Source organism: Pelophylax lessonae, assembly GCF_965119305.1.
Source record: "Pelophylax lessonae genome assembly, chromosome: 3".
NCBI classification, from domain to species: Eukaryota; Metazoa; Chordata; class Amphibia; order Anura; family Ranidae; genus Pelophylax; species Pelophylax lessonae.
The window spans coordinates 512,116,985-512,140,168 of record NC_138770.1 but is presented as its reverse complement, the minus strand read 5'-3'; the positions used below and the strand labels follow the sequence as shown (position 1 = coordinate 512,140,168).

Here is a 23,184-nt window from a genome sequence, read left to right as displayed (position 1 = left end):
GCTGTCATACTGACTCATCTGGCTTCAGTATTATAAATCACTGGCTTGGAGTGTGTTCTTAAGGAATGTATATCATCCTGTCAATTAGCATCAGACAGAGGTCTTTGGTGTGGAACCCTAACGCCCCCCCCCCCCCCTGGATTTTACTTATGATAGGTCTACTTTAGGAAAAAATATATTTAATCTACACTAGCATACAAACGATTAGACATCACTGTTGCTTTTTTATCATGTTTATTACTTTGCACAACATAAATAATATGTAACGTGAATTTCATCAAGGATTTTCTCCTATTTCACGTAAGAAGGTGCATTCCAGGCCTTTCATGGTATCCTGCTAGTAAATCCTGAAAAGCTGTATTCTAAAATTCCATTTCCAAAGATAGATATAATTTATTTTAATGTCAGTAATGTGGAACTCAGCATGTCTTCAGTTTTTATATTGTGCAGCGCCCTCTGCTGTATGCATTGCACATTCATTCAAGCTACAGGTTCACTGGACTCGTACATATTGTAATAACTTCTAGCCCTTGGAGCATGTCTGTTGACGTAATTATTACATTGCTTCTTTCAAGTATTTGCAAATATTGAAAAATAAAACATCTTAGCTAGTCTTCTACCCAAAATTATACTAATCACATCATTGAGATTGTTGTAATTCACCATAACTGCAATAGATATTGCTGGCCATGTGCATATTATAATTACTTGCTAAATGATAATTTCTCTATTCTACCTCAATTCCGGCTGCCACCATGGAGGATGTGGGCAGCTGAAATCGACCTAGCTTCATTTCCTGGATTTCATGCAGCTGGCTACCCAGCATGCACTTCCCGATCTCGCTCCTGCGCAGTAATTACACTGTGCGGCGTGCTTTGTTCTGGTCAGGAAACGACTATGCCTGCATTAGGTGACCGAAGACTTCTGGGATCGATGACATGGATATCCCAGGAGTCAGTGGGCCAGGGTGATAAAGTAAAGTGAGCTTTGAGTATCCAGGGTTTCCAACCTATGGTCATTACAGCATCCAGCATCACTGAACAGTCGGTTATTTAAAAATGTTTTTGTGGGGAATATTGGGTTTAGGGTAAGAAGTAGTCACCTAGGTGGCTGCGACCGCAGATTGCGTGGAAGACTACTAAATAAAAGGTACTTTCTTAAGAAATTTTACCATATAAATATCCATACATTACATCACTATGATATATATATATGCTGCTATTTAAAAAAAAAGTGGAACTCTGCCTTAATATCATTTTTATGCACACACATATTGTATGTGTGTGTTTGTGCATGTGTGCTATTCTTTCATTCTTTCTCAAATGATTCTAGATTAGGGTTTTTTTTTTTGGGCATTTTCTATACAAAATTTTTACAGCAACATTAGCCTAAGGTCCATCAAGTAAATGGCCTGGGCATATTTACAAGGTATTTGTGTTTGTAATAGGGCGGGGACTGTGCTGCTCCAACTCATGACATTTTTTTCAAAAAAAGCCAAGCCCCATGATTTTTTTTCTTGCCCCTGTACTTAAAAACTAATTCCTGATACGTACCTAAATTCCAGGCATCTAATGGCCAGTCGCCTAATAACAGGGGTCCTCTTCCTCCAGCTTTTTCTGTCCTTTGTCAGTGAATCATGCAGAGAATGACTCATGTTGTGACGCGGGCACTGTTCTGTGCAGCATTCCCCTGTGAGCCCAGGCTGGCTTAATATTGCACCCCAGGACCCCATGATGGCCTGGGCTCCCAAGTGGAATGAATGGTGCTGGGAGTCATTCAACCTAGAAGAGGACTGAAGCTGGAGGACGATGGTTTTGGGGAACAGTGTGGAGTGTGCAGTGTGGAGTAGTAGGGGAGTATTGTATAAAAATCTGAATTTGTTATATCAGCTGGTCGATGATAACTAGATTTATATTTCTTCACCAAAGCTGGCGCCTCAAATGAAATTGTTATAGACTAATGAATCTGTGGATTTTCTTATTTATATGTATTTATACAGAGGGCTTCCCTGAAGAAGAAGTTAAAGTGTCCCTGGAAAGATTGCAGGCCGAATGGAATGGCATAAAAAAACAAATTGAAGAGCTTCATAAGGGTATTTTGTATCAGGATGCTATCACTGACTATTTCCAAGAGTTGGATAGACTAGAAGAAAAGATAAGACAGGAAGAGGAATGGCTGAAGACTCAATCCTTACTGTCTCAGGACCTTACATTGCAGGCAATGAAAGACAGTACACAGGTAAGGATTTTCTATTAGTTGTGATTAGTGAACTGCATTATTGCCACTTTTACATCTTTACTTAGAATAGAAGTATAGCCAAAGCTATTTTGGCCCTAATTCTCCTATGGATCACATTTGTGCAGTTAGTTCTGCACTCCTGTGACCCGTTTCGGCCGACAGCGGGCTAAAGTCTACTGTTGGTTGATGGCACTCAGCCAGTCCAGGCGCTGAACCGTTCTTGACTTTACAGTCTGGATCCACCCATATTCCTGTAGCAGCAGTTGGCTCAGCCTCTCAGTGAGCCACAGCTTTACTTAAAGGAGAAGTATAGCCACTGAGAGCCACTGAGAGGCTGACCCAGACGATCCCGTCTCCTCCACAGTCCAGCACTCCAGTGTGCGCTGGAGGGGCAGAGCAGAGAGCTGGTGACTAACAGTCACCATTCTCTGATCAGAGCAAAAGGGAGAACTGGACGATCAGAAGTGTTTGATCGCTCTGTTCTCAGTGCAAAGCCAGCGGGGAACAGATGCTGCATTAGATCATTGCTGCGTCCACCATCATAAGTATAATTTTTATTTTGTTTTCCCAACCCCATACTTCTCTTTTAACTATCATATATTTCATATGTAATTTCCTTACTGGTTAAAATAGACGTGTTGCTTTCACTAAAAAAAGAACATTTAAGACAGCACAAACTGAGCAATATATATTGGTAATGGGCAGTAACCCAAATGTAGTTTATAGTAATCTTGCTAGTTAACAAGTTATTTCTGATTGCTTACTAAGGGTTAATATGTACAATTTTTTTAATTCCCTTTGCATTGCTTTCTAATATGCCCCTGTAGCAAGGCTTATTTTAGGCTGCATTGAAGTTTTTTTTCCAACTCATTACATGCCTCCATGTAGCAAAGTTATCATTATGTAAGAAGATGTAATCATTTGTGAATATTAATGAGTATACACACAGCCCAATTGTTGGCATTGGTCATGGCTTCTGTTAAAGCTTTCTGAAGCTTGCTGGCATTGCAGACATTTCCCAGTGTGCAAAGCAAAACATTATTTTGGCTCTAAATTGCCCTATTCGTTCTAGTGTAATACCTCTATTCCATCCTGATATCTGTTGAGATTTTTAAAAAATAGCTGCTATACTAGGCAATATAATCACTATTGCAACTTGAGACAAGGAAATCAGATGTGTTCTATTTAAAAACTGAATATCTCATCTGATTTTATTACTCCTTATGAGCAATATTTTCCTGTTATTTTCTCCCATGAACTGAACAACTGGACTGTGCTTTATTCAGATAATGTGTGGTGGTGTTTTATAAAATTTATTTCTTTATATACTATAGTGAGGACTTTAAACAGAACTAAACCCTTGTTTTATTTTCAGCCAAGGAAGCTGCCATCTTGGCCTCTGTTTGATCCTCAACTGCCATCATGCTGCATATGTGATCAGTTATGACACCAGCCATTTGATGGTTTGACAGTTTGGTTGGGAGCACAACCAATGTGATGGTTACATTCCCAGCATTTGTTGGGAATGTACATTTTTTTTTTAACTGTTAAATCAATGGGTTTAGTTCCGCTTTAAAATAAACACTTTACATATATATATATATATATATATATATATATATATATATATATATATATATATATATATATATATATATATATATATATATACTGTATATATATATTTTTTTTTTTCATTCAGGTAAATATGTACTCTTCTATTCACCAAGTGCCTGAACTCTAGACTTAATTCTATCTGTCTTCATACCACATGTACATTCTACATTCTACAAGGCTTGTTTACAGAGCTCAGTAGCTCAAGCTGAAATGTACATACACAAGTGTCAGAGCAGTGACTTGCTCCTTATCTGACAGTTTTGTCTCTGAGGTTTCAGTGAGATCAATTAAGCCTAAAGGCAGGGAGCTTCTGGTCCACTTTTTATAGTTAGCCCATAGTGCTCTGGAAATCTTTTGACACAATAAATATTTATCAGGAAAAGCTGATATAAAACCTTGTTTTAGGATCCAATAAACCAAAGGACTAATTTAAGTTTATTTTAGTTTTGACTATAGTAGTGAAGGCCAGATAAGGCAGTAAAGAGGATATTTTTCAAAAAAGGGACACAGTCAGCAATAAAGACCCTTCCATGCTCTATGATTATAGAGAAATACACAGACTTTTTGCTTGAAGTGCCAATAAGTAAAGCATGAAGCACCACTCTTTTTGGCCCTTCTGTATCAGTGGAATTGGACGCTTGCTCCGTTCTTCAGAGTTTCGGCCGGGCAGCGTTACGTGCCTTGGGCTTCGAGCGGCGTTACATGCTTTCTAAGGTCGCAGACTTTTTTTCCTACCTGTTTTTTTTTTTTCGCAAAGTAAGGCAGGAGTTAAGATATAATGAAATTGTATGTGCAGTGTGTGTGCCTTTTACTAATACTCAGATAATGTAATGTCATTATTTACAGCTTCGGTTGGCAAAACTCTGTGACTTGCATTCAGAAGTTGAATATTTAAAATCAAAAGCAGCTTCACTTGGCTCCCAGCCTACAGCTCCTGTCTTCATTGAAGCCAGTGTGAAAAACATCACTACCAACTATGACAGGGCAAAGAATCAAATGGAAAGAGAACTCCAGCAATTTCAGGAAGGTCTGTATATATATTTGACGGATGCGTGTGTTGGTTCATACAGTCAGTTGGGCTTGTGATATCCCAGGAAGCATACTCAGAATACTTCTAATTCTGACACATTAATTCTAATACTTGCATTTAATACTGCAAATTTCCAATGTAGAAAGTGCCGTTTCTTCATCTACTGTTTGGTAGAGTCTTCACTTAAACACAATTTTTAAAGAAACTCATTACCACTGTTGATGTTGCTTTCTCAAACAGTTTTCTTCATAAAATTATATGAAGTTAAGTGTGGCCAGGTCAAATCATCTGCTCAGCATCAACCAAGTTGTCTGCTATGACCCAGGTGTTGGAAGACTCTAACAGTCCTCTCTTTCTTTTTGGCTTTGAAAACCTGTATCTAAAGCATTGATAAAACAACATAGGCAGCATGTACCTGGCAATGTAAGATGTCACTATTGACATTTTTTGGGTGGGGGGATTTACTAAAACGAGAGTGTGCAAAATCTGGTACAGCTCACATAGAAACCAATCAGCTTGCAGGTTTTCTTGTCATAGCTTAACCACTTCAGTTCCAGAAGGTTTACCCACCTTCATGACCAGGCTACTTTTGCGATACGGCTATACGCTACTTTAACTGTCAATTTCGCAGTCATGCAGCACTGTACCCAAATAAAATTTATCTCCTTTTTTCCCCCCACAAATAGAGCTTTCTTTTGGTGGTATTTGATTACATTTGAGGTTTTTATTTTTTTTGCACACTAAACAAAAAAAGACTGACAATTTAGAAGAAAAAAAAACGAACAATATTTTTTATTTTCTGCTATAAAACATATCCAATACAAAAATGTAAAAGATCGAATTTCTTCATCAATTTAGCCCAATATGTATTCTGCTACATATTTTTGGTAAAAAAAAAAAAAAAAAAAAAATCACAATATTGATTGGTTTGCACAAAAGGTATAGCGTCTACAAACTATGTTATATATTTATGGAATTTTTATTTGTTTATTTTTTACTAGTAATGGCAGCAATTAGCAACTTATAGCGGGACTTCGACATTGTGGCAGACAAATTGGTCACTAAGTTACACTTAAGACACTTTTTTCAGGACCAGTGACACGAATACAGTGATCAGTGCTAAATATATGCACTGTCACTGTACTAATGACACTGGAAGAGAAGGGGTTAACATCAGGGCGATTAAGGGGTTACATGTGTGCCTAGGGAGTACTTACTAACTGTGGGGGAGGTACTTGTACTGTGGGAAGGCAGAGATTCGTGTTCCTGCTTTTCAGAAACACAGGATCACTATCTTCTCTCCTCTTAGAACGGAGATCTGTCTTGTTTACAGTCACAGCGGGAGAGGGTCGACAGCGGCACACGTGCATGCTCCAAGACCTGAAAATGCAGGATAACGTACAGGTACGTGTTTCTGCACAGGAGAGCCACAGTTCTGCTTCTCTTCCGAACGATTGGCAGGTCCCGGCGGACATTGAGTCTGCTGGACACGCTGATTGGCTCCTGCTGTGTCCAATAACAGTGGGAGTGGGTCTACGGCAAAGCACGTGCGCACCCCAGATCTAGAAACGCAGGATTATGTACAGGTATGTGTTTCTGCACAGGAGAACCGCCATGTACACTATACGGTCGGCAAGCTGGTAATTGAACAAGCTGAAGTAGGAAGTATATTTGCTGCAATGCACAGCAGCAGCAGATTCTGAGTGCTCCAGTTTTAGTAAATACACCTCTTTGTGTTAGAATTGTCTACTCCAGCAGTGCCAGGAGCCCCTCTCGTTCTCCACTGCCTGGTACCAAAGAAAAAGCACACAGTCCTGTCCCTATCCCAATGTTTCTCAACCTTTTTTTAGTCAAGGCACCCTTTAAAATTATGGTCAGTCTCGAGGCACCCCATTCTAAAATGAAAAAAACTGTTCTAATAGTTTTACATAATGCAGCAACATCCACACATGGAGGATGATTTTTTTCTTCCGAAGCAAGTACATTTTTGCACACTGGTACCAACTAGTATTCCAATGTTTCTCTTCTCCTTCAATTTCTCTCCATCAGTTAGCTAATGTGACCTCAGTGCTGAGGGTGAGAGGAAGGGGAGGGTAAAACAAGGATGCTGTGGAGGCAACAGACATCCTCCTCATCAACTGATGACATCATTGGTCGTTAGGATGCCAGTGTCTAGAAACTTGTAATGGTGCATAATGAAAACCTGTGGCTTTGTGTAACTAAAAGGCAGGCTTCATCCACCTGCTGGCTTGTATACAATTTTTGATAATTTTTTAGGCATTTTGCCAAGGCACCCCTGAAGAAGGGCACCCTGGTTGAAAAAGGCAGCCCTGTCCCACAGTGCATTGTCTGATACATGAAGGACCTAAACTCCAGACTTTGTCGTGTAGGATAAGACTTTCAAAAGTACTGCAGTAACATGTTTCTGCCACAAGAGGGATGTATTGACAGCTTATATTGTCAGCTATCTGCTGCTTACATTTATCATTTGCTTACATACAAGTTCATTTTAACAGACAGTAGAAAGAACCCTAAACTAGACAATACCAGTTGTGGATATCTACTTGATATTTTCTTTTTTACCTGATAACATTGCACAATATGATACAAATATTACAAAAATAATTTTAAAATAGTTATACTAATGCTGGCCATACACTAGCCGAAAGATCGTTCGAAAATCTGTCATTTGGTGCGATCGTTCGTTTTTAATCCAGTTAATGGGCACAAATAGAAAATGTTTTTTAACTTTTCAGAGCCGAAAAATCGAAGGAACAGTTTTGAAAATCTGCCGACCGAACGATAAACAAACGATAAATTGAAAGGTTAATGTGTTTCTCAGCCGACCTGTTTGCACTAGGCATATGTGACAAACTGAACAAAAAAAAAAGGATTAATGATTTATGTCCATTGAATGATTTATCGTTCGAAATTCGGTCATTACATGATGGCACGATCGTCTGCTCTCAAGGCCGATTTTTCGTTTTTCGAAAATGAGTTTGCCCGTTATTTCGGCTAGTGTATGGCTAGCTTTAGACCATAGTGAAAGACTCCTTAGGGTGGAATTACTGTAGACAAATAGTTTGTTCAGTTTACAAGGGAATTTGCCCCAAAATGTTGTACATATGGCAAAGTTTTACTTTGCAAAGAATATCCAATCACGTGCAAAGAAAATACAAAAAAACAGCATTTGTGCTTGCATATGATTGGATGATGAAAGTCAGCAGAGCTTTAGCTCATTCACAAAGCTATGGGGCAAATTCCCTTGCAAAGAGCAACTTCCCATGAGCAGCCTCCTCATTTCTAATGCCTCCACTAGATTTAGAACAGAGGCATTCAGACATGAAGCGTGATCTCCATTTGTGTTTGGATACTCTTATTTAAGAATTTGCATTAGCCAAAGTTTAGTTTGCCTTAAACAGTGCACATTTTTATGTGAATAAGTGTACAGAAACTTTAGCTTTTATTCAGAATGTATTTACACAGTGCTGTCATGTTTTATGTTTACAGCCCTGGATCACCAGCCCAGCCAGAAGTATCTGGATACCCGGAGGTTGTTGAAAGAAACAATAGTGGAATGTCAACACAAATTACAATCACAACTAACAGGGCTCTGTGACCCTGCAACAGTTGAGCTGGCTCTTCAACAGGCAAAGGTTGGTTTTAATGAAAATGTATGCAGCGTTTCCTATCTCCTTTTATTTTTTAACTGAAAGTCTGAAATCGTTTTCATTGAACAAATAAAAGAAAATCAGGCTTTGAGTGCTTCAGCCGCCCAAGGTCCAGTTGACATGGCATTATTTTCCCCTTGACAGCTTTTCTACCTTTTTACAATGGGTGAAATCAATAGCAAACCATTTTATAAAGCTGAGGTCTGGAAAGACAAAAAATGAAAACATTAACTATATTCAATCAAATATTTCCTTTAATATTTTTAATGTTTAGTTGGATACCACTAGTATAATAATCTGAGCATTTCTTACTTTTGCCTTCCTGTCTACCTATCCTGGGAGGTGAGTATTTGTACTTATGTCTTTGTTCCCTAGTTATAATGAGCATTTAACCCATACAGTACTGGAGATGCCACTGCATGAGTAATTCTAACAAAAGCCCGTAAAAAAGCTGGCCATACATTATCCAATTAAGGACCGAGCCTATTTCTGACACTTGTTTACTTGTTAAAATCAGTTTTTTCTTTTTTTTTTTTTGCTAGAAAATTACTAAGAACCCCCAAACATTTTATTTTTTAGCAGAGACCCTAGAGAATAAAATGGAGATTGTTGCAAAATTTTTTATCACACCGTATTTGCTCAGCGGTCTTACAAACACAATTTGTTTGAAAAAAATACATTTTTTTAATTAAAAAATAAGAAAACAGTGCAGTTAGCCCAATTTTTTTTCTTTATTGTGAAAGATAATGTTACACTGAGTAAATAGATACCCAACATGTCATGCTTCAAAATTGCGCATGCTCGTGGAATGACAACAAACATTGGTACTTAAAAATCTCCATAGGCGGCACTTTAAAAATTTCTACAGGTTACCAGTTTAGAGTTACAGAGGAGATGTGTGGTTTGAACACCGTTTACATGTGTACCATCAGAGTACCAGAGTACCTTTCTCCAGCCCATCAGAGTACCCGAGTACCTGTTGCCAGCCCATTAGAGTACCTGAGTACTTGTCCCAGCCCATAAGAGTACCTGTCTCCAGCTCAGAGTAACCGAGTACCTATCTGCAGCCCATCAGTAAAGTGTATTTTTTGGAAAGAAATTGTGTTTGAAAGACCGCTGCGTAAATACAGTGTGACATAAAATATTGCAATGACTGCCATTTTATTCTCCAGAGTCTTTGCTAAAAAAAAAAAAAATATATATATATATATATATATATATATATATATACCGTATTTTTCGCTCCATGAGATGCACTTTTTTCCTCCCCCGAAATGCCTGTGTGTCTTATGGAGCGAATACTGACTAAATCCCTGCATGTTGGGTACCGGGCGGTCCGCGCATACTGATCCCGAGTCTCCCTGCGGTGTCCCGACTCCCGGCTCAGCTGTCAGTTTCTAGAATGAAGCCGCTACTTCCTGTATAGTCCCGTCTCACAGGCGGAGTGATATCAGATTCACTCCGCCATACACTCAAAGCAGTGGCTTTGCTCTGTACTGCAGCCGCATGCTTCCTCCCGGGCTCAGCCACAGACAGCGCCTACAAGCAAATCTCTGCAAGTACCCACTATTATTGCTATTATACTGTGTATATACCCACCACTGTGACCAGCATTACCTGTGTGTATGTATATATATATATAAATATATATATATATATAAATATATATATATATATATATATATATATATATATATATATATTTAACATTTGGGGGTTCTAAGTAATTTTCTAGCAAAACATACTGATTTTAACTTGTAAGCAACAAGAGTCAGAAATAGACTTGGTCCTTAAGTGGTTAACATATGATTTTACATTCTGATCATAGATACGCTTTAAAAGTTTAAATTCCATGTGCAGATATTTTAGCGAATACTCTCTCTTCTGTGAAAACTGGCCCATTATTACAGTCAGATGATTTTATCTCTATAAATGAAGTATGATAATAAGAAGGGACAGAGCTGACTGTACAAAGTGTGTTGCCATAGCTAACATATAGTATAAACACCATAAGTTAACACAGTAAATTTTCTCTTTGTCACGTTGCTCTATTTCACTTATTAGCTAGAGGGAACTAAAACCGTGTAAGTTCTGATTTTTCCATGCTCCTTTACTTCCCTATGTTTGTTTTGTAGTGCACTATATGCAGTTTGCATAGATAAGGAGGTACATCTTTTTTTTTTTTTTTTCTCATTACCTGAGGGACACAGGAAATTTTTAACCTTTGAATTATAGTGGAAAGGAGGATTGGAAATTGGCAAGCAAAAAATTAGACCAGTACAAGATAAACTTTCCTACTACCAGCATGCCCCATTTTTTGCTAGTGTCCTCAAAAAAGATGGATGTTTTTTCTGTAGTTTTGCTATGTTAAACACTTAGCTTTTTTGCTAGCTCCTTTCTTGTCTCCTTTGATTTCTTTCATCAATCAAAAGATTCTTAACTACATTGCTGCTGGATATTTGTCACTTGTAGCTTTCTGGCACGGTCGTCCTCAAACCTTTGGAGTACTGCATCTGGATCCCACTTAACAGGACACTGTTAGTAACCTTTGGGCAGAGTAGGGTGCTTTCCTGTTCTAGTAAAAGTTAGCTGCAGAGCGTTTTTCATGTCCAGAGCCTCTTGCATTGCCTTGGCGCTTGCCCTGTCTGTTATATGAAATTGTTGGTTATAGCTGCTCTCTTGTTTTTAGATTCTTTTACAGACATTAGATTCCCAGAAGGTTCACCTTGATACAATGTACACTGAAACCAGACTCCTGGAGAAGAGAGCACCAGAAGACAAAACAGCCGTATACATGAATGAGTGCAGGGATATGGAGGAGCAGTGGAGCAGGCTTAAGAGTATCTGTGCTGATCAAAAATGTATTCTAGAGGATATAACTTCCAGACTGAGAGAATTTGAGGTAAGGCAAATACAACTGCAATGATATTTAAAGTGTATCTAAAGTAAAAAAACAAAATTATATTTCAACTTACCAGCCCATTGTTGAGGTGACTGCATTTGTTTTCTTTTTTCCTTTATTTTCACCTGGTAATCCTAGAAATAACTTCCTGTCCTAGGCTAGCTAAGTTCACTTTCCACTGTATCTGTAGAGGAAGTTATGACTGTCATCTAGGCTGGACTTCAAACATGTCTTTCACTCTTCATCACCTATAGGCACACAGCTGTACAGGGGATTTACAGCGTGCAGAACCTGCGTGATTTTTTTTCTCGGGAACCACAGCTGCCGTATACAGCAGCACATTGAGAGGAATTACATACTCTGTCTGTACACGGTTATGCACTGGGGTTGCTTTGAATTCAGATAGTGTGCGTTTGAAGCATATGGCCATGCTTGTGCTTTATGCAAGCCGATACATAACCACGTATACCTGAATCCTCCTATTTTGCAATGGATAACAGATAAAGCTTAACAGAGGTTCTAACTCTTCGCCACTATATCCAAAGCTAAGGAAAAACTGTTTTGGCTAGACATGCACAATGTTTTTGCATTGTGTTGAACCTGTTCTGCTGCAATCTAAGCAGTACACCCTGGATTTGTATTAATCTTTTATAGGGTTGTGTCCGGTTTATAGCGTATGACTTATGACATACTCCCTGCACCGCTGACTTGTTTTTAAGGGTGCAAGATTTGGGGCTTGCATGTATCTACCATCAACAGTTAATTCTCCTGCGCTCAGGTGCTGCATTATAGGGAAGGCTGTGTTGATGGCATCTAGGCTTTTGCCACCCTCTCAGGACTATGGGCATCCACATGAACTAGAAACAAAAAAAGCAAGAGTAGGGCGCACCGACCTAGTGCAATATCATAAGACATTTATTGTAAAGTAAAAAAGAATGCCATACATCATACTCACAAACGGGGATACTTTTCAGTACTGCAGGAGGACTGGAAGGCGTCCGTACTGATGGGGCTGACGCGGTTCAAGGGAGAACCCTCTTCATCAGAGCCAGAGTTGGTGCCTCTGATGGGTTCTCCCTTGAAACACGTCAGCCCCATCAGTACAGACGCCTTCCAGTCCTCCTGCAGTACTGAAAAGTATCCTAGTCCTGGAGGTCTCCTGACTGTATTAGGAGTTTTTATATGCATACTTTCAGCATACGTTTGTGAATATGATGTATGGCATTCTTTTTTACTTTCCCAAAAAATGTCTTATTATATTGCACTAGGTCGGTGCACCCTTCTCTTGCTTTTTATGTGTCTGCCATCACAGGTTTACTTTAACCACTTGCCGACTGCCTAACATAGATCTACGTCGGCAGTCAGCCCCTCACAGGCAAAGCGACGTAGGTCTATGTCGCTAGCCTGTGAGGCTCTGGGGAGCGAGCGCGCGCCGCCGGATGCACGCTCCCGCACGCTCACGGACCCCCCCCCCACGCGTGTGCCCGGCGAAACCGATGTCCGCCGGGCACTTGCGATCGTCCGTTAGAGCGGGAGAAAGGCAGGCGGCTAATGTAAACACAGCCGCCTGTCATTCTCCCCTGTGTTAGGGCTCTTTCACACGGGCGATCTTCCGCCTGTCAGTTTTATAGGCGGATCTGATCGGATCCTCCATGCAGCTCTATGGGGCAGCGGATGTCAGCGGAGACACCTCCGCTGACACCCGCTGCCATCCGTATCCGATCCTGTCCGTGAAATCTGGACGGATGGAAACCCTATTTTTCCATCCGGTCAGGGATCGGATCGGATGAGAGCGGTCTGCTCTCATCCGATCCCCCATAGAGAGCAGCGGGAGCTGTGACACCTCCCTCTCCGCACTGCAAGCGGAGACGGAGCTGTCATCCGCCGGCTCAGCGGGGATCGGCGGATTGATCCCCGCTGAGCAGCACGGATCCGCCTACGGAGGCGGACTGTGTGAAAGAGCCCTAAGAATTGAGATCATACGGTTCTACTATGTAGGACCGTTGATCTCTGTTCTTACACAGTAGCCACATCCAATCACAGTTAGAAGCACGCCCCTAGGGACCTCCCTCTCCTATAAAGTTAACCCCTTTCCTCCCAGTGTCATTTTTACAGTAACAGTGCATATGTATTACGCTTTTTGCGATTTTTTTTACCAAGTAGAAAACAAATTGGCCTAAAATGTTAAAAAATTTAGATTTTTACTTTTTTTTGGGGGGGAATTTCATATAAAAAAATGTGAAAAATATTGTTATTTTTGCAAAATTTACGCTCTTTTTTTGTTTATAGCACATGATCAAAAAATCGCATAGGTGATCAAATACCACCAAAAGAAAGCTCTGTTTGTGGGAAAAAAAGGATGTGAAATTCGTTTAGGTACAGCGTCGCACGACCGCGCAATTATCCGTTAAAACAACGCAGTGCCGAATCGCAAAATAGGCCCTGGTCAGGAAGGGGGTAAAATCTTCCGGGGCTTAAGTGGTTAAAATGTAATATATTATTACAACTTACAAACAACAGTAGAACCAGAGTATCACATGTACAGTCTGTGCCACATTTGGGTGAAGGCATCTGTGAACAGTTTACCTAAACAACAATTGTTTTATAACTGGTGGCCTTTTTCAGGTCCAGCTAAGAAACATTTAGGGAGCCTATGGTTAGCATTTAGGGTACAAACCTCAAAATGTCCTCCATCTGTTATAGCAATAAATGCAAAGAATGAGTTTGGTAATTTGACATGAAAGAGTGTTTTTTTGGGCTCTAGGTTACATATAAACTATGGTTACTTTAGGATACCCATTTTTAAATGTAAACAGCAGTAATTATTATATTCCTAGTTTTAGTCATATAATAATTGTGCCTTGCTGTCTCATACGCATTTAGGATAATTCCAAATCTGTACAGAAATGGATGAATGAAGCAAAAGATTTTGTGCTCAACAAACATACAGCCTCAGAGGATCCTGAGGCTCTACAGGGACAGCTGGACCAGTGCATGGTAAGATATATAGGTTTACTGAATGGGTGCGGAGACAGCCCTAGAATATTATGTGATAATATATATATATTTTTTTTGCATTTATGTTATCCAAAGTAAGACGTCTGTGTCATTAAACTCGAGCGGTATAGCATCTCTAAAGTCAGCTACAGACAGAAACAAGAGGCCTGGAACCCTACTGTTTTTATATTACACTAATAAAATGCCTTTAGATTACTTTCTTTAACTTGTTGTAATTGTAATCACCAAGAAAGAATCCCATGCAGGAAAACAACTTTTCTGCTTACATATCATCCTTCTGTAAAATGGTTTAAAGGGGCAGAACAACCAACAGAGGTGACTTCCCAGGGTTCGCTGCTTCATCTCAGTGTGAAGTACCATATTAGGTATTATACATGTAATATGGTGAATGATAAATCCTCCCAGACTATTTACCTAAAGTTAAAACATTTTTTTAGTTATCCATAAACTCTAGAGAAGGTTAAAGCTCAATGAAAAATTATACCAACACCAAATGGCAAGTCTCTTAAAATAGCATCTATAAATAAAGTGCCTTGTTGAAATCATTGAATCATCATCGCTATAAAATTATTTTTTTTAGCTATTTTAAAGTTTCTTTTATCCTCCTGAAGACCTTATTACTGTGCAAATCATGCCAGTGGAGATGGCCCTGAACTCTGGGTCTAGGTCTAGGTCTAGGAATTAGCACAGTGATAATTTCCAGCCATTGTAAATCACCTTTTCAGTGGGTGGCACTATGGAAGTTGCAGATAATATGACAACAGTGTTGTCCTCCTAAAGCAGGGAGTGACTTTGACAACCAGCCGACTTCTGTAAAGGTAACAAACAATGTTTTTTTATTGATTGCATTTACAGTGCTTTGAAAAAGTATTCATACCCCTTGACATTTTCCACATTTAGCATGTTACAACCAAAAACGTAAATGTATTTTATTGGAGTTTTATATTTTAGACCAACACAAAGTGGCACATAATTGTGAATTGGAAGGAAAATGATAAATGTTTTTTAAAATTTTTTTTTAAATTGATATCTACAAATTGTGGCGTTCATTTGTATTCAGCCCAGCTGAGTCAATACTTTGTAGAACCACCTTTTAGCTGCAGTTACAGCTGCAGGTCTTTTTGGGTATGTCTCTACCAGCTTTGCACATCCAGAGAGTGAAATGTTTGCCCATTCTTCTTTGCAAAATAGATCAAACTCTGTCAGATTGGATGGAGAGCGTCTGTGAACAGCAATTTTCAAGTTTTACTACAGATTACCAATTGAATTTAGGTCTGAGCTTTGACTGGGCCATTCTAACAGATGAATATGCTTTTATCTAAACCAGAGGTCTCTAAACTTTCTAAGCAATGGCCCAGTTTACTGTCCTGCAGACATTAGGGGGGCCGGACTGTACAGTAGTGAGAAGAAAAGGTCCCGACGTCAGTGGGAACAATGTCCCATGTTTGGTGTCAGTGGGAGGAATTGTGCCCCATCGTTGATGTCACTGAGGGGAATAGTGCCTCTTCATTGGGCTCAGTAAAGGGGGGGGATTATGCCTCATTGCTGGTTTCAGTGGATGCCGCCGGGCCGCAGTTCCCGAGGCCACTGATCTAAACCATTCCTTTGTAACTCTGGCTGTATGTTTAGGGTCCTTGTCCTGCTGGAAGGTGAACTTCTGCCTCAGTCTCAAGTATTTTGCAGACTCTAACAGGTTTTCTTTTAAGATTGCCCTGCATTTGGCTCCATTCATCTTCCCATCAACTCTGACCAGCTTATCTGTCCCTACTGAAGAAAAGTATCCACACAACATGATGCTGCCACCATCATGGTTCACGGTGGGGATGGTGTGTTCAGGGTGATGTGCAGTGTTAGTTTTCTGCCAAACATAGCATTTTGCTTTTAGGCCAAAAAGTTCAATTTTGGTCTCATCTGACCAAAGCACCTTCTTCCACATGTTTGCTGTGTCCCCCACATGGCTTCTTTCAAATTGAAAATGGGACTTCTTATGGCTTGCTTTCAACAAAGGATTTCTTCTTGCCACTCTTCCATAAAGGCCAGATTTGTGGAAAGGACGACTAATAGTTATCCTGTGGACAGATTCTCCCACCTGAGCTGTGGATCTCTGCATCTCCTCCAGAATTACCATGGCCGTCTTGGCTGCTTCTCTTATTAATGCTCTCTTTAATGCTGTCAGTTTAGGTGGACAGCCATGTTGTGGTAGGTTTGCAGTTGTGCCATACTCTTTCCATTTTCGGATGATGGATTGAACAGTGATCGGTGAGATGTTCAAAGTTTGGGAAATTATTTTTTAACCTAACCCTGCCTTAAACTTCTCCAACACTTTATCCCTGACCTGTCTGGTGTGTTACTTGGCCTCCATGAAGCTGTTTGTTCACTAAGGTTCTGTCATGGTCTTACCTTCTTGCTGTTCTCCTTCGTTTGACATGTGCTGGTGGCCATCTTGGTTTCTGGGTTTCTTGTAGCCTTCCACCCTGCGGCCCCTCCTTCCCACTGGGAGGAGCTGGATGCCTAGCTCATATATATAGGAGGTCTGTGGCTTCAGTTCCTTGCTTGGTCCTCCTGTGTTCACATGCTTCTAAGACTGCTGCTGCTTCTGGTTCCTGATCCTGGCTTCGTCTGACTACCCTGCTGGTTCCTGATCCTGGCTTCGTCTGACTACCCTGCTGGTTCCTGATCCTGGCTTCGTCTGACTACCCTGCTGGTTCCTGATCCCGGCTTCGTCTGACTACCCTCCTGGTTCCTGACCTCTGGCTTCGCAAGGACTCTGCCTCGGTTTCGCCATCCGTTTGGACTTTTGCTTTACAGCTTGATTTTCAATAAAGCCTTCTTATTTTCACTTATCTGTTGTTGTACGTCTGGTTCATGGTTCCGTGACAGGTTCTCTAACAAACCTCTGAGTGCTTCACAGAACAGCTGTGTTTATACTGAGATTAAATTACATACAGGTGGACTCTATTTACTAATAAGGGGACTTCTGAAGACAGTTTGTTCCACTAGCTTTTAGTTAGGGGTATCAGAGTAAAGGGGGCTGAATACAAATGCACGCCACACTTTTTAGATATTTATTTAAAAAAAAATTGAAAACCATTTTTTTTTTTGCTTCCACTTCACAATTATGTTCCACTTTTTGATAATCTATCACATAAAATCATAATAAAATACACTTACGTTTTTGGTTGTAACATGACAAAATGTGGAAAATTTCAAGGGGGATGAATACTTTTTCAAGGCACTGTAGATAAACCTACAAGAGCAAGTTTGATACTATAACTTTAACATTGTAGGAGTTTGAATAGTTGGGTAAATTTATGCTTGCTTTGTATAAAGGTCTTAACCATCTCTATTTTTTTTTTTAAACTTAGGCCCTTGTGAATGACATGGAAGTTGTGGAAGGATGTTTGAACAAGTTATCGGATGTGGAAACTGCACTGAGAAGCCACTCCGATACATTGATTCATACATGGGTATTACCAAGGCTTTCTGATCAGCAGGCACAATGGGAACTACTAAATAAACAGGTGAACGGAATTACTATGTATCTGAATTAAGAAGGGAATTTTATTGCAGGAGCCTGTAAGTACACAACGTTTGGCGCCGAAAGGATTATACCTCTTCTGAGATTGCATTTTGTAGACAAAACTAGTTCTTGTTTTACTGGTACTAATCTGTCCTAATATTTGTGACAATGTGTAATTAAAGAGAAGCTTCAGTCTCCCCCCCAAAAAATCTAATGTCAGCAGCTACAAATACTGTAGCTGCTGAATTTTAATATAAGGACACTTACCTGACCTGTCCTCACCTATTCTTCACCAGGCTTTGGGAACCTAGCACCAGCATCTTAACTAAGGGAAACCAGTTTCCGGATTCGCAGTGCGCATGTGCTTTGTGATTAGTCCTGAAGTCTTCTGGGACCTGTGATGTGTTCTAGAAGGATATGGGTGAAGGAGGGGTGCTATCTTGAACTTCCGCTCAGATCACTGAGGCAATCCGGGTGCAGTGGGAGCAGGTACAGTATCTCACAAAAATGAGTACACCCCTCACATTTTTTGTAAATATTTTATTATATCTTTTCATGTGACAGCACTGAAGAAATGACACTTTGCTACGTTTTGCTATGTAAAGTTGTGAGTGTACAGCTTGTATAACAGTGTAAATTTGCTGTCCCCTCAAAATAACTAAACACACAGCCATTAATGTCTAAACCGCTGGCAACAAAAGTGATTACACCCCTAAGTTAAAATGTCCAAATTGGGCCCAAAGTGTCAATATTTTGTGTGACCACCCTTATTTTTCAGCACTGCCTTAACCCTCTTGGGCATGGAGTTAATCAGAGCTTCACAGGTTGCCTCTAGAGTCCTCTTCCATTCCTCCATGACGACATCACGGAGTTGGTGGATGTTAGAGACCTTGAGCTCCTCCACCTTCCATTTGAGGATGCCCCACAGATGCTCAATAGGGTTTAGGTCTGGAGAAATGCTTGGCCAATCCATCACCTTTACCCTCAGCTTCTTTAGCAAGGCAGTGGTCATCTTGAAGGTGTGTTTGGGCTTGTTATTATGTTGGAATACTGCCCTGCGGCCCAGTCTCTGAAGGGAGGGGATCCTGCTCTGCTTCATTATGTCAAAGTACATGTTGACATTGATGGTTCCCTCAATGAACTGTAGCTCCCAGTGCCGGCAGCACTCATGCAGCCCCAGACCATGACACTCCCATCACCATGCTTGACTGTAGGCAAGACACACTTGTCTTTGTACTCCTCACCTGGTTGCCACCACACACACTTGACACCATCTGAACCAAATAAGTTTATCTTGGTCTCATCAGACTACAGGACATGGTACCAGTAATTCATATTCTTAGTCTGCTTGTCTTCAGAAAACTGTTTGCGGGCTTTCTTGTGCATCATCTTTATAAAAGGCTTCCTTCTGGGACGACATCCATGCAGACCAATTCGATGCAGTGTGCAGCGTATGGTCTGAGCACTGACAGGCTGACCCCCCACCCCTTCAACCTCTGCAGCAATGCTGGCAGCACTCATACATCTATTTCCCAAAGACAACCTTTGGATATGATGCTAAGCATTTCCACTCAACTTCTTTGGTCAACCATGGCTAGGCCTGTTCTGAATGAAACCTGTCCTGTTAAACCGCTGTATGATCTTGACCACTGTGCTGCAGCTCAGTTTCAGGGTCTTGGCAATATTCCTATAGCCTAGGCCATCTTTATGTAGAGCAACAATTCTTTTTTTAGATCCTCAGAGAGTTCTTTGCCATGAGGTGCCGTGTTGAACTTCCAGTGACCAGTATGAGAGAATGAGAGCGATAACACCAAATTTAACACAGCTGCCTCCCATTTATATCTGATATCTTGTAACACTAACGAGTCACATAACACCGGGGAGGGAAAATGGCTAATTGGGCCCAATTTGGACATTATCACTTAGGGGTGTACTCACTTTTGTTGCCAGTGATTTAGACATTAATGGCTGTGTGTTGAGTTATTTTGAGGGGACAGCATATTTACACTGTTGTTCAAGCTGTACACTCACTACTCTACATTGTAGCAAAGTGTAATTTCTCCAGTGTTGTCACATGAAAAGATACAATAAAATATTTACAAAAATGTGAGAAGTGTACTCACTTTTGTGAGATACTGTGCATGTCATGAGGTGGGGGAAGCTTTGATTTTTGTTTATATGAGATATTCTTCGTTCTGCTGATGATGGTGAAAAAACTTGTGCTCAATGACTGTACAGGAAGTCACCTCTTTCTCTATGTTTCCAATAGGCATGGGCCAATTGTGCCTAATGATGTTTGTCCTTGATGCAGAATATGCAAAATAATCATATGGTATATTATTGGAATTAAAAATTACATTAGTTTGTTCTTTTCTTAGCTATTACAAATTAATACTTACAATAAATAATCGTACATGTTGGACGCCAATCGCATTCTGTAAAGTGCAAGGTCACAGTAGTTGGATAATATTCCAAAAGGTACATTGGGTCAATCTTCGCAGAGTGCAGATTGGTCGAATTGCGAAGTGAGAAAAAAATGTATTATTGTAAATTTTTGGTGGGTTGAAGTATTTTACATTATGAAGTATTTTACATTAGGATATAGGAGTCTCCAAGAGTCATGTAGGGTAAGGGTTGTAGGCTGCGATTTAATTTGTTACAGTGCCCTATAAAGTACTGAGGATACTAGAAAATCATATGAATTTTGTAAGAAAAATAGGATGGGTTTTGGTTACAGAAATACCTTACTACATTAGTTCTGTTGCACTGGATTATTAAAGTCCTTATATGGTATAGTTTCTGCACATACTAGTCATCTTAGGCAGTTAAAATCCGTTTATGTTAAATACATGTTTACTTTTCAGGTAATTCACCAGATGAACAGGTTATCTGAAAGTCAGGAGAAAGCTGTTAATTTAAAGAAGGACTTGGCAGAAATGCGAGAGTGGATTACGCAAGCTGAAGAGGAATATTTGGAAAGAGATTTTGAATACAAGTCTCCTGAAGAACTTGAGTGCGCTGTAGAAGAAATGAAAGTAAGGAAGCGATGGATGACATTCTTATTTAAAGAGATATCTAAAAATGTTTATGGAATGGACTGTCAATGTGAAAAAAGTAAAGACAGTGCAGTCTTTCTATATAGCTTTTTATTCCTTTCTGTCAGTTTGTACAGGGTTGGCTTGGATCTGATCTAAAGGTGGTCATAAATGTGAAAGGATTTGGGGCTGATCAGAACGGTCCTCCTGTGTTAGCACCAATAGACCCTTATGGATATTAGTGATACCATACATGTTAGATATTGTCATACAAATAAATGTATTGGATGTTGTTTAATCACAGTTGTTTTACCCAAGATGCGCTTGCTATAGCGGTATCTGGCCATGCTCTTACTATTTGCATTCTGGGTATGAAGCTCTTCATTTTGGAAAAATAATGCATCCAACTGCTTTCTATTGTCTTTAAAAAGTAAAAAGTATCCTGCCCAATGACAATTAATTTCCTCTGCTTTAAAAAATATTTAAACCAATGATTTAGTTTAGTACCACATTCTTGGGTATAGTGATGTGGAGACTGCTGCATGTGTTTGTATTTTATCAGCTGCCTTTATCATAACTAAAGATGGTCTGGCAACCATAAGGTTAAAACAAATTCCTAAAGTTGTCCCTATATGGATTGAAATTTGGCTGGTCCAGCAGAAACCGCCAAATTTCAATCCTTGTGTAGCCCTCTCTGTTCAACATAGGCTGGTCCTTATGCCTCGTACACATGCAACGATTATCGGCCGACCGATCGTCCGACTTTTGTCCAGTGTTGTTGTGTTGGTTGAAATGTGCTCAAGACTGCACACAAATTTTCTCGGCCAACAAAAATCTACTTCAGAAGTGATGTCATGTGATTCTTCTCTGAGCATGCCCAGTCTTGCTCATCAGATTTTTGTCTGCCGAAATCTGTACTGACTGACGGAAAATCGGCCGTTGTGTTGATGGCCAACAAAAATTTTATAGCCTGCACACCGGATTTTTTCCGCCCGAAAAGTCGGAGTCGGTTGTCGAAAGCATCATACTATCAAGCCAAAAATTGGCCGATCGGATGTTGGCCGAAAATTCACGGCCAATAATCGATGCGTGTGTACGGGGCATAAGACTGCCTTTGTTGAACGGTCCTGCTGGAAAACCAGCATTCAATCAGTGCATGCAGCCCATGGGCTGCAGCTCTGATCATTGTATATTGGCAGCGGGGGAGTCCCACTGTCAGAATACAAAGACACAGCGGGGAGGATTTCCACATCCAACTCAAATGTATGGATGGGCAAATCAGTTCAGCCTTTTAATGTATGGCTAGCTTTAGATAGTTACATAACTTGTTAAAATGTAGTTCCTATACTGCAATTAGTGTGAGGTTCGGTGGTTTACTTGCAGAAAAAGTGCTGTGATTGAATACTAGTGGGCTGAATTTCTAAAGGGATTGAGAACTTTCACTCAATAAGATCGGTGAATATTCACTTTAGTTATCAAGCTGTTTGAAAACTTTTGAAAACCCAATCATGTGCAGATGAAATAAAAAGAAAATGGGACAGACTCTGACCACTTGGTCTTTTTTCTGTATTCACTCTTTTATGTTTCTACATTTCTAAACAGGAATTGGCTTTTCACATAATTGGATAATTGAAGTAATTATTTGCACAATTCATTGAGTGAACTGTTTTAACGCCTTTCTGTTGCCTTTCTGTTTATCTATAACAGTGGTTCTGAACCTTGTTGGAGGTACTGAACCCCACCAGTTTCATATGCGCATTCACCAAACCCTCCTTAACCTCCCTGGTGGTATGATTCTTTCGGATTTTAGGTGCTGAAAGCGGTACCATTATTTTGCATGTAATTCTTGAGAATGAGCAGCCCAAACCAACTATTTACATATTTTTTTTTTTTTACTGTGCGTTCTTCTTTATAACATCTTGGGTATGATAAAGTTTGAAGCACAAAATCATAAATTATAATATAATAAAAAACTATAAATAAGTTAAAGTATGTATGTATGTATACATATATATATATATATATATATATATATACACACACACACACACACACATATATATATATATATACATAAAAAGTACAGGAAAGGGCACTGGGGGCAATGTAATGTGAACTTATTTTATTTTGAATGGTATCAGTGTGTTTGGTGT

General features: G+C 39.9%; 1 protein-coding gene across 8 annotated transcripts in view; it reads left to right on the top strand.

Annotated features, from left to right (window-relative positions):
• Positions 1–23,184, top strand: part of UTRN (utrophin) — a gene marked incomplete at its 3' end in the record, with an annotated part of 1,040,500 nt that overhangs the window by 289,876 nt on the left and 727,440 nt on the right. For all 8 annotated transcript variants that reach the window (XM_082249947.1, XM_082249941.1, XM_082249943.1 and 5 more), the window contains 7 exons: positions 2,000–2,238; positions 4,702–4,882; positions 8,396–8,541; positions 11,246–11,458; positions 14,342–14,455; positions 17,842–17,997; positions 20,861–21,031. In XM_082249947.1, coding sequence (XP_082106073.1) covers positions 2,000–2,238; positions 4,702–4,882; positions 8,396–8,541; positions 11,246–11,458; positions 14,342–14,455; positions 17,842–17,997; positions 20,861–21,031 — 1,220 coding nt within the window. The remainder of the gene's footprint in view (positions 1–1,999; positions 2,239–4,701; positions 4,883–8,395; positions 8,542–11,245; positions 11,459–14,341; positions 14,456–17,841; positions 17,998–20,860; positions 21,032–23,184) is intronic.